The sequence below is a fragment of the Lepidochelys olivacea genome (assembly GCF_965140295.1).
Source record: "Lepidochelys olivacea isolate rLepOli2 genome assembly, chromosome: 2".
Taxonomy (NCBI): domain Eukaryota; kingdom Metazoa; phylum Chordata; order Testudines; family Cheloniidae; genus Lepidochelys; species Lepidochelys olivacea.
The window spans coordinates 37,768,287-37,780,472 of record NC_140412.1 but is presented as its reverse complement, the minus strand read 5'-3'; the positions used below and the strand labels follow the sequence as shown (position 1 = coordinate 37,780,472).

Below are 12,186 nucleotides of genomic sequence, written 5' to 3'. Positions count from 1 at the left end.
TTCAAAAGTTCGCAGTTCTTTTCCTGTCTACCTGGCCAGTGCATCTGAGTTGAGAGTGTTGTCCAGAGCAGTCACATTGGAGCACTCTGGGATAGCTCCCAGAGGCCAATACCGTCGAATTGTGTCCACAGTACCCCAAATTTGACCCGGCAAGGCCGATTTAAGCGCTAATCCACTTGTCAAGGGTGGAGTAAGGAAATCGATTTTAAGAGCCCTTTAAGTCGAAATAAAGGGCTTCATCATGTGGACGGGTGCAGGTTTACATCGATTTAACACTGCTAAATTCGACCTAAAGTCCTAGTGTAGACCAGGGCTAGGACAGTTCAAGAAAAATGTAGGTCTTGGAAAGTCTGGAAGGTTTCATGAGATTCTACAAATGTCCAGAACATTTTGGGAGATTAGTGAAAAATGAATCCACATATGGAATACCTGAAACATTTTACTGCAAACTTTCTATTTTTTCCCTTTTGTCGCTAACAACAAAAACAGCACACGGAGCCTGGCACATCCCCTACCCCCCCCCCGAGCCTGGCACCCAGCCCATCACCTGGGTTGCCTGATGCTAATTTCAGTCCTGTACCCCGGAGTATCTTACTACGGTTACAAAATATCTGTACGTAAACAGGTATTTGGTTTTTATAAACAAATACATTTTATTTTTGAAATGGTCATATTACAGCAGGCATACTCTAAAAATACACAAACAATTAGCAGGCCAACCAATGCATCCATTGTTAGAGCTTTCAGGGGCAGCAAAGACTTTCTAAAAGTGGGGGGCCTAGGTGCCCTCGTCCCCTCTGTGGCCCCACCCCTGCCTTTCCTCTCCTCCTCTGAGGCCCCACCCCAGGCCAAGCTGGAGAGGGGCCGGGGAGCCCAGGCCCCTCCCCTGGGTGGGGGGCCTCCAAGAGCAGCCCCCGGCCCAGGGCAGATGGAGGGTCTGTGGCTTCCCACAGCTGCCTGCGACCCGGCTCCAGCTGGGGACGGGGCCTTGGAGCTGCAGCCCAGTCATGGTAAGAGCCGTGCAGGCAGCTGTGGAGAGACGCAGACCCTCCACCTGCCCTGGGCAGGATCCCAGGGAGCAGGGACATAAGCTGGAGACTGCTCTTGGTCGGGGGGGGCCCACTCCAGGCAGGTGGAGGGTTCACAGCTGCCCGGGCTGGCCAGCCAGGCTCCAGCTGCCATGGGGCTTTGGGGGGAAAGAAGAGGGGTAGGGGTGGGTCCTGTGGTAGAAAGAGGATGGGCCAGGCCTGCCCACTTTCAAAAAGTGGGAGGGCCATGGTCCCCCCCCGTTTCAGCTGGGTCTGATTTTTAGGGCTGATCTTTCACTGTCTGGGGTGACAAAGGCCAGAAGTGTAGAGAGGCAGAGGACACAGCCTGTGAAGCCAACAGAGCATTGTGCATCTCTCAACAGTGATGAAAGGAGACGTAGCACTAATGGAAAAAATTAGATTCTATTTGGAGTTGTTTTTTTTTAACAATGAAGGCATCCCTGAGATGAGGCCCTGAGGGACAAAATGGGGAAGAAGTTCTGAGAGCCAAAATAAAGTTTCAAGGAATTTATTTTCCTGCTTTTAACAACTTTCCTCCACTTGGGCTGTCCTGTTGCACCTCATCTTCCTCTAGACAAGGATTTCCCCCTCAGTCATCTGACTGACAGGTCTGGAAGTATTGCATGGACATGGTGTTCAATTTGCTCAGCCCATGGGAGGAGGCTGGCTCACCTCAATCTGGTGCAACAGTGAGTGGCTTCAGAAGCAAACTCTTGCATCAGGTGGCAGCTCTCCGTGGTAAGCTGGCATTTGTTTCCCTGAAGTGCTTGAAGCTGGGGTAAAACCCCAGAAAAGTAATAACTTGTGTGGGTCCTTAATGGTTTAAAAACACAGCTTTTCTTTTGAAAATCACGTCACCACTTTGGGCCTAATTCTCCACTGTCTTGCACCTTGTGCTGTGATTGACCCAGGTGCAAAGGGAGTGCAGTGTGGATCAGAAAGATAGCCCTGAACACTCACTTTGCACAGGTGTAAGTGAGAACACACAGTGCAGGACAGTGGGGAAGCAGGCCTACTCTGTTATCCCATTTTTCAGTTCTTCCTCCTGTAACACTGGCACCTAACATTAGTCACCTCTCTGAATATGCTCATCAAGGTCAATGCATTCTAGCATATGGTTGATTACAGGGAAATTTTCTGATGTTGCCATCATTAATATATGGCATCAGTTCTTCAGGTTCAATCAGCCCACCTTCATTATAGCATCTGGGGAAAGGAATGTTTTGTCAGACACCTCAAAGGAACATGTTCCACTTCTTTTGATAAGGCCTCAGTCAACTTCTTAACAATGTAGGAGTCCTTTCGTGTTTCCCATCCTGCTTAACATGTTCAGCAGGGCTATTCTAGAACAGCAGAAAATGGCTTTCAGTTGGATGGCATGTTCAGTATCTGATAGACTTAGGTTGTGGCAATTCCTGAGCTATTAGCTCAGTCACCTAGAAGAACTGAGCTAGAAAATGCCCTGCAGAGTGGAATAAACCCTTGTGGACTGATAATTAACTAGCAGTATTAGCTTTAAACCTTCTTTGAGTTATGCTGCTCACAATTACTTTTAGCTATGCCAGTGTGTTCCCCCCCGTGAGTCCGGCAAATCTATAACAATGCTAGTGGCATCTAGCTGAGATTAGGACACATACGTGTCATTTTCAGCAACAACTGATGCAACAACATGAGGAAGATTGTAGTTGCAAAAGTCCTTAAAGGCATCAGCTTGTGACTCACAAACCTTTATCATAATGCTGCTTCAGAAAATTGCTCCAAAGTTCACTGAGCAAATGGACATTACTATTCATCATACTGTTGTATTGAAAAGGTAAAACTGTCATCTCAAATAAATGCTTCTATATTCTGAATGGGTTATACAGTTTGTTCCTTGTTCTCTTGTTGACTGAAATATCATGTCTCTTACTATGATGTTACTCATTGTTGATGTGATACTTTGAGTAAGAGAGCCTGTGATGTAAGAGCTGTAAAAGTCAGGTACAAAGGGGAGTACCTGGATCAGCTGATATTATTTGAACTATTTAGGTACTAGTGTCAGGAATCAGAACCAGTCTCCAGGCAACCTAAAAAATGCAGCTGGCCTATAATAGGCTGCCTGATTGGCTACACTGCCTGACTGATAAGAAGGGTCTGCAGACTGGCTCTTAATCCCAGCAGCAGTTTAGCTACTGCTCAAAATGCTTGCCCACAGCTGCAGTAGTTCCTTGTTCCTAGTCTTGCCCCTGCCTTGTCTCACTTCAGGGAACTCAATGCTGACCCTTGGCTCTGATTTTTGGCTTCAGATCTGGCCTCTGACTCTGGGTTCTGACTCCAGCTATGAGCATTGGCTCAGGAGCCTGGCCTGTGACTCCAGCTCTAACACTAATGACCAATGACTCGCGCTCCAACCACTAGGCACTACTACCCACATCCCGGTCACTAAGGTAGATGAGCATGAAAACAATAAATGATCATTTTATTTTTCAAGGCCAAAATTTTCAATCTTAAGTGCCTGAACTAAGCCTCCTTAATGACTCCTATAGATTTAGTTCCTAAATGAAGGCACCCTTGTCTGAACATTCTTGACAATTTTGAAACATGCCTCTCCTACTAAGACATGCACAGAGCATTAACATACAAAAAATGGGAAACTATTTACAATAACAAATAGCCTTTTCCAGTTAGTACAAAAGTATTAAACCTAAATAATTGAACTCCAAATAATACAAACTGAAAGTCTCCAAATAACCAATAAAAAGGGCCAGTTTCTCAGTTACAGTCACGTTGTGCTCAGCATAGGCTCTGGTGGTGACAAAAGTGGTTTGATGCCACTTTTGCATTTCTTCATATTCTCAAGCCAGCCAGGGCCCTGTTTAACCCTAGGTGTAAGTCAGAGCAGCCTCAGGGATACTCTAATTTAGACTTGGCTGCCCTCAGCCCCAACAGGCTGTTCTGGCAGCTGAAAATCGCTGGAGTGCATCTAGCCATTTTCCCCTTGACCCTGCCATGTTCTGGCTACACGTCCTAGGCCGTAGAGCTGTTACCAATCCTATGCCACATTAAAAATCCACCTAAGCTAGATATTTGCTAGGGGTAGGGACTCCCTAGCTTTACATTGGCATAAAGGGGCTGTAACATAGCTGGCAATCTGGGCCATAATCTTTTTCAGATACTGTAGGGATGAGCACATGATAGATACATAGAGAAGTGCTTGCATTGTACCTTCAAATACCACTTTGACAATGGAATCAATCCCCTGTAACTCTAAGCAATAGCCACATTGTCTTTAAATCAGCATACACAGTACATCTCTCTTTAATTTACATTTTTTCCTTTTTTCAAGATTGGGGTAAGTGAAGCAACAAAAGTACCAAGGAGGTGAACATTGATGGAATAATTTTTTAAGAGGGATAGTAATTGTGTTACTGTTCAGGCAAAATTCCTTTCACACTTTTAACTCATGGCTTCCTCAAGTGAGGCTCTGAAGGCAATGAAGTCAGAGGCAATTTTGACCTGAGTAAGGATTGAATTGAAATTCCAACAAGTTCAGTGGGCTGGGCGTGTAATTACGATAACACAAGCCAGGCTAGCTAAGCCTCTGTTGGGAGAACAACCTTAGGGTATCCATCTTCATGGCAAGCCAATGAGAACATGGATGAATAATATTGAGCAAGACCTAAGAGCTCTTTATGTGCATTACCATCCATGGGAAAAATATGGCATTGACAGACAGAGGTGAGGGCAAATTGTGACAATGGCCAAGGACCTCCAGGGTCTATAAAGCCAACTGTAGTAGGAAGAAAGCCTGAGATATGAGGCCTGACCTATAGTAGTGGGCAAGCTTTGCTAATATAAAGCAAAGGTAGCAAAAATTAGGCTGTGAGCTAATATCAGGCTCTGCCTGCTTGCAAGTTTACAGACTCTGACAAGAACAGGGCTGATAATGCAGAAACACACATTTTTAAGAAGTGCTCAGCACAAAGTACTTATGCAAACAAATTTCAGAAGAGTGGTAACAAAACATCCGATAGAAAGGATGTTTACAAAAACATTCCTCCAGGATAACAGGAACACACTGACCCCCTTCTAAAAGATAAGGTTAGCATAACAGTGTGATAAATAAAAATACTTTAATTAAACCATGTTAATAAAAGTGTTTTAATTAAAACTTATTAACCAAAAAATGGGTAATAACTAGCCACATTAGGGGGCAGTAACTAATTATGCCCAAGGGGCAGTACATAACTGGTTTATGTCAGCGTATATAAAGGCACCTCTAAGAGTGTCTTCGCCCAGCCAAGGGGGGAATGGAAAGGCCTGTCATTCATTGAACTGCATGCATCGTCACGGACATACGTATCCTCATAGAGTCTGCCAGGTGCTATTACCGTGCTTTGTCAACAATAAACCTGGCTGGGTGCCTTTGACCTTAACGGATCTTGTGGTCATTGGGCGGTTCACTCGAGGTCTGCTGTGCCAGCTGTCTGCGCAGAGCTGGGACAGCACACAGGAAAAACACACACGCAGCCAAACATGTAACCACACTGGTAACCCACGACTACTGATCTGGTATGTCAGCAAGCTGTCCTCTGTAAAAATCGCAATCTAACATAACAAAAAACTACAAGCTAAAAAACCCCCTTCATCCCTCCCTGCAAATCCCCACAGAGTGTAATACGGTATGAATATGCTGGGTTGCTAGCAAAAAAGGTCCATATAAATTTTAAGAATATAGTGGGGAAAAAACATAAAATAAAGTCCGTAAGGCTAAGGCAAAAAATGTAACCTTAAAATGTAAAATATTGCAAACTATAACCATGGCTGTTAAATGGTTCAAACAACATGCCACAAAATTGGCAGGGCGAGTAAAAAAAACAAAAACAAGTTTAAAAAAGCAAAAAAGCTACAAAGCCTTAAAATGCTCCCACTCTCCTAACGTAGCAGCAAGCAGGCCAAAACAAAACAAAACCAGCAAGCACGAAAACAAAACAAAACATTAAAAACAGCTGTAAAAAAACTACAAAAAAATGTGCCATCTCCTGCTATAAATATTTGTGGTCAACAGCAGGCTTCAGGTAGCACATCTAACCCCACCGGGGATTGAGTAAAGTCTGAGTTAAAAAGTGAATAAAGACTTCAGGATTTGATCCACAGAGTATTTTGCCTATATAAGGGCTGAAAACACCTGTGCACATTCTCCCAGCTTTGGTTCATATGTTGTATTTTAAAAAAGAGGAAATAAATGTGAATAACTATATTAATGCAATACTGTGATTGAAACTTTACGAGTGAGAAAATACTCTATTAGAGCAAACAGTATAAGCGGACACCATATAGAGTGACACAAAATAATATGTATGTACAATGGGGCCAAGTTACACTTGCTGGGGAATCCATAAATTGTCCAAAATGTTGAACTGACTAACTTGTGTGAGTATGAAATACCAACCAGAGTGTTTAATCCATGTAGTGTTTTGCATTTAATAACTTTCTGGGAGACAGCCACTGATTGCAGTTCCCATGCCAACTGCAGGATTGTGACACATTTGCAGGCTGCTGATGTCATAAAATGACTGCTGGAATATAGCTAAAGCATCTGCAGTTTGTTTTTTAAAACTAACTTCTGGCCAGAGCTTGCAAGACAATTTTTTCTCACACGAGTGCAAGTTATCAAAAGTTGTACTCGTACGCTAATATGGTTTAAAGCTTTAAGATGTCTTTGTGCTGTCGCTTTTTGGAAGATGCCAAGCGAGATTTGAGAAAGGCAGATAGAGAAATAAGGAGACAGATAAGGCTGATGGACATGCATCCACATTACCTATGCAATACACTCCTGCATCCACACTGCCTGTGTGATATACACCTGCATCCACACTGTGAGTGTGAAGTACACCCGTATCCACATTGCCTGTGTGCTATACATCCACATTGTCATCCACCATCATGCCTCACAGTTTGGGAGAAGAAAGCCATTAAAGCAAAACTGGAGGCAGAGCGAGAACTGGACAGGTAAATGAGCTTATTTATTAGCCTTCTATAGCCAGTAGGACTCTTTAAATTGAATTAAAGGAATTTGACAGCTGAGTTTTGAGTAAAGTTGAAATGGGTAAACAGGATAATAGACAAAGCTCAATTTCAGGGAAATGTAGGAACTGTAAGAGTTTGAAAAAAATGGTAATGTCATTGTCTAGAAGGTATGGAGATAATTATATAAACAGTGCCTGAGTGTTAAATATTGTAGTCTTCCTATGGAAAAGAAATAGGATATCATTTAAAAATATTTAAGGCAACAAATTAAATGTCAGACTATGTGTAAAAGTAAATGAGAATACATAGATCTAGTCTTGGGCCAGATTCCGATCTTACTTTAAACCCAGAGTAACTCAATCTATTAAGAGTTGGGTATTATTTATTATAAAATTGAATTCAATGGCGCTCCAGATTTACACTGGCATAAAGGAAATCAGAATCCAGTTCTAAATGAGAAGCTGTGATAAATGATAAACTTGCCATTTGAGTTAAAGGTTAATGAGCAATCATTTGCAAATTGGATACTATTAATTTAGGCTTAAATAGAGACTGGGAGTGGCTAAGTCATTATGCAAGGTAGCCTATTTCCTCTTGTTTTTTCCTACCCCCCCCCCCGAGATGTTCTGGTTTAACTTGGATTTAAACTTGGAGAGTGGTCAGTTTTGAAGGGGTTTTACCAGCAGGAGAGTGAGTTTGTGTGTGTATGGGGGTGGGGGGGGATGTGAGAAAACCTGGATTTGTGCTGGAAATGGCCCACCTTAATTATGCACATTATAGGGAGAATGGTCACTTTGGATGAGCTATTACCAGCAGGATAGTGAGTTTGTGTGTCTGGTTTTTGGGAGGGGGGTGAGGGGGTGAGAGAACCTGGATTTGTGCAGGAAATGGCCCAACTTTATTATCATGCACATTGTGTAAAGAGTTGTCACTTTGGATGGGCTATCACCAGCAGGAGAGTGAATCTGTGGGGGGGGGGGGGTGGAGGGTGAGAAAACCTGGATTTGTGCTGGAAATGGCCCACCTGGTGATCACTTTAGATAAGCTATTACCAGCAGGACAGTGGGGTGGGAGGAGGTATTGTTTCATATTCTCTGTGTATATATAAAGTCTGCTGCAGTTTCCACGGTATGCATCCGATGAAGTGAGCTGTAGCTCACGAAAGCTCATGCTCAAATAAATTGGTTAGTCTCTAAGGTGCCACAAGTACTCCTTTTCTTTTTGTGAAACAAGAAGGGGTAAGAAATCCTTTGCCAGAGAGACAGAAGCATATTCATTAAGAGGTGGGGACTTTGGTAGGTTTTAATTAATAAATTATTTGAATATATCTTATTTACCTGCAGTTTTTCCCCTACTCAAAATTTAAACTTCTGTTAAATATTGTGCTTGGAGGTGAGGTTTTGATTTTTGCCAGTTAAAAATGTGATGCTGCCAGTACACACAGAGGTTTGAATATTGGCTTATATTCTCTGCTGCGCTCAGGCTCCACGGAATGCGACAGAGCTGGAGGAGAGGGAAGCCCCGGGGAGCTGTATAGTGATCCTTGGTCCCTGGTTGGGTTTTACGCTAACCCTAGGAGGAGTGAGAGCAGCCTCGGGACTGCTTTACATTCTCTCCATTGTAACAGCTCCTCCACTTTAGAATAGCTGGAGTGCAGTCACAGCCCCGCTGCACATCATATGCCAAAGGCTGCAGGAGGAGGTGGAAGAACATGAAGATACTCTGGATTTTCACCAGCTGAATTTGAGTCAGAATTTGATGCATAACATCAAATTTTGAAGTTGCAACTCATGCAAAACCCAGTGAAGTTTTGCCTGAGTAAAAACAGATTGAGGGCTCCAGGATCTGGGCCAATGACTTCAAAATTGAAGAGAGTTTTGCCCGAGTATCAGGTCCATAGTGTAATCCTTGCCACCCTGTTTCTGAAATTGGTTACATTTTCATTATGCATCTGCTTGCACTGCTCTGACTATAGTCACCACATGAGAGAAGAATTTTTTTGGTCTAGAAAAATCAAATATCATCCTCTCTCAAAGAACACTGAAACTCATATGGATGCTGTAAGTTTCCAATCATATCACTCCTTTTCCACAACATTTATTCACCTAAGATTAAGTCTCCTTAAGTGATTGATGAGAAAGTCCAAGGAGGCAGCAGCACAGAATTCATGAACTCACAAAGGAAGAAAAATAGATTTCTAAATGTTGTGCTAAATTGAATCATCTTAGTTTTGTAGAATAGGAATAATATTCCTGGAGCTGGGCTACACTGGTAATAAACTGCTAAACTCATCTGACTTGCTGTGTCCAGTTTATCGTTTATTGTCCTATATACTCTGACATCACACAATCTATTGAATTTGGTATCTTATGTCCCATTCAGTTTGTTACAGTTGAGACTGGGACCTTCTATTGGATATTTTGTAAATGGTTTGAATGAGAGTCATGTTTTTGGTTGATTAGTGTCATTTCACATTGTAAATTGTTATTTTAATGGTCCAATCAGCCACCATCCTAGCTCTGCACAGGAGACATTTAATTTTGTGTGTGCATGCCTGAAGAGTGTGTCTCATGTATAGATCACATTTAACAATTTCTCACTTGAAAATGTAATTAGTTATAACCATTCATTTGACAATTTAGGATGATTTGTTAAGTGGATGTGCACTGGTGTCTATTGGCTAATGGGGAGGGCTGGCTGTTGTGTGTTTAGGGTGACAGAACTCTTCACCTTCACAGTTGTCTCATCCAAAGAGCACACAAACCCTCGATTACTGAAGGACATGGATATTTGTTCATTGATGGTGTAGCCAATTCCACAAGTAGTGTGCATCAAAATATGAACCTATCTCCATTAATATATGAGAATAGACCTTACACTTGGATTTACTTTGTCATCAAATAAATGTGTTCTTATTCCATGCTGTATACAAAATTAATCTTAACTCCGTTTTTTAAAATTTTTTTGAAACTTTTTATTAAGGCAATGTTACACTAAAATGTTAACAATACTACATCATATTATTACTTATTCAAATAACCTGGTAAAGATTTTGTCTTGCTGGGTGGGGAGCCCACCTCTCTTGAGTATGCTAGAAAGGGTGACCAAATTTCTAAATACCTATCCTCTTTTTAGTGCTCCTCTTGCGTACATACTTGAGATTTTCTATTACAAAGATAGTCCATATTTTTCGATACCACAATTCCGGGGTGGGGGGGTGTCACATTTGTAATAATGTGGCATACAAAGTTAGCTGCTAACAATAAGAAATTAATTTGTCATTCGGTTTAAAGTATAGATCCTTTAGTGGAGTATTAAGTAACCAAGTCAGGGGATCTCCAGGAAGGCAGCATTTTGTCTTTAATAATTTCCTCCCAAAACCATCTAAATTCTGCATACAACCACCATATGTACAAGCACATTCCTCTTTCCCCACAGCCTTCCAATGGAGTGCCTCTGTAGTAGAAAACATATGATGGATCTTAACTGGAGTCAAATGCCATCCATACAGTAATTTATTTAAAAATTCTTTATGTGCTGCACAAATTGAAGATGTTTATCCCATTTCCCACAGAGACCCACTCATCCGGATCAATTTATTTGTCCAAATCTCTCTCCCATCTTTTCATCTTGGTTGTTTCCTTATCAACGTCTTTTTCAGTCAAAATTAGATATCTTAGAAATTGAACCTTTTGTTCCGGCTTACTCCTAGATCAACTCCTCAAATGTGGTTGAAGGTCTAGATAAAGCTACTTCAAATCCATATTTGACAATACAATATTTTACTTGTAAATATTGAAAATATGGGATTTTTTATTATTGACATTATTATATACCTCTTGGTATGATTTCAAAGCAGGTCCCAGGCACAGATGTCTGAATTAAGTAATCTCAGCTCTTACCCACAACAAAGAATCACTTTGATACTTCCTAGGGATAAATTTCTGATTATTAATGAAAGTAGCTAAGGGAGAGGACCTCAGCAACAGGAATTTCAAAAATTTGACCAAAGCTTCTAAGGTGGTCTGGATGAATGGATGACTTTTTATTTTTGGTGACCTAAATTTCTTGTTTTATTTTTTTTATTACAGCATTCGAAGAAGAGTTAATAGGATGTTGAACTCACGCCATGACCATAAGCTTTTAGCTCTGATGGATGTTAAGGGGTTTGACCCAGAGGAAGTTACAGTGAAGGTGAAAGATGGGAAGGTTAAAGTGTCAGCTGAACATGAGGAGGAGCGTAGGACCCTACGAGGGAAGGAATACAACTACACAAACCTTACCAAGGAGATCAGCTTGCCTCCAGGGGTACATGAAGAGGAGGTGATGTACACTGTAGGACCTAGCAGTATGGTGAAGATTGAAACTCCACGCAAGTGTTTTCCTTGCCTCCTGAGTCTAATTTGAAGACAGTGGACTCTGAGCAGCAGTAGTACTGTACATGTACATAGCACAAACTCCTCCTCTGGTGTTTTTTAACTCTACCTTTTAAGCATAAGTTGGCAACTGTTCTGACCAGTTTAGAAACAAACAATAGTGCTGCAAAACTACTTTTTTGAGTGCAAGTCTTTTGGTTTCATTTTGAAGGGTTTCTTGTGACTTTGTCAGCAGTCAAAAGAAATAGGGACATTATCCAATATGAAGATAAAAAATTGTTTAGAAATACTAAACTATGGTAACTTGTTAAGTAATAAAAGACCCATATAGGTGTAGCATAATTCCAGAAGCTGACATTGCCACTGCTCATTGTTTCGGAGATTAAGCCTAGAAGGGACCATTATTATCATCTAGTCTGACCTTTTGCATAACACAGGCCATAGAATTTCCCCCAATAATTCCTCCATCAAGTCCATAATTTTTGTTCGAGTTATAGCATATCTTTTAGAAAAACATGCAGTCTTGATTTAAAGGCATCAAGTGATGGGAAATCTACCATATTCCTAGGTAAGCTGTTCCAATGGCTAATTCTAATGGTTATTTTTAGTTGGAATATATGTAGCTTCAGCTTCCAGCCTATGGATCTCATTATGCCTTTTTCTGCTAAAAAGCCATCAACTATCAAATCTTTTCACTGCAGAGGTGAACAAGTCACCTCTTAACTTCCTTTTGGGTAAACTAAATAGACAGT

At 41.5% G+C, this 12,186-nt stretch overlaps 1 protein-coding gene across 1 annotated transcript; it reads left to right on the top strand.

Annotated features, from left to right (window-relative positions):
- Positions 1 to 6,744: 6,744 nt before the first annotated feature.
- Positions 6,745 to 11,518, top strand: ODF1 (outer dense fiber of sperm tails 1; the record flags this gene model as incomplete). The annotated part of the gene is made up of 2 exons (XM_084620111.1): positions 6,745 to 7,040; positions 11,150 to 11,518. The coding sequence occupies 2 exons, from the start codon at positions 6,745 to 6,747 to the stop codon at positions 11,463 to 11,465; spliced, it is 612 nt and encodes a 203-aa protein (XP_084476237.1). The 3' UTR covers positions 11,466 to 11,518.
- Between the last annotated feature and the right edge of the window lie 668 nt (positions 11,519 to 12,186).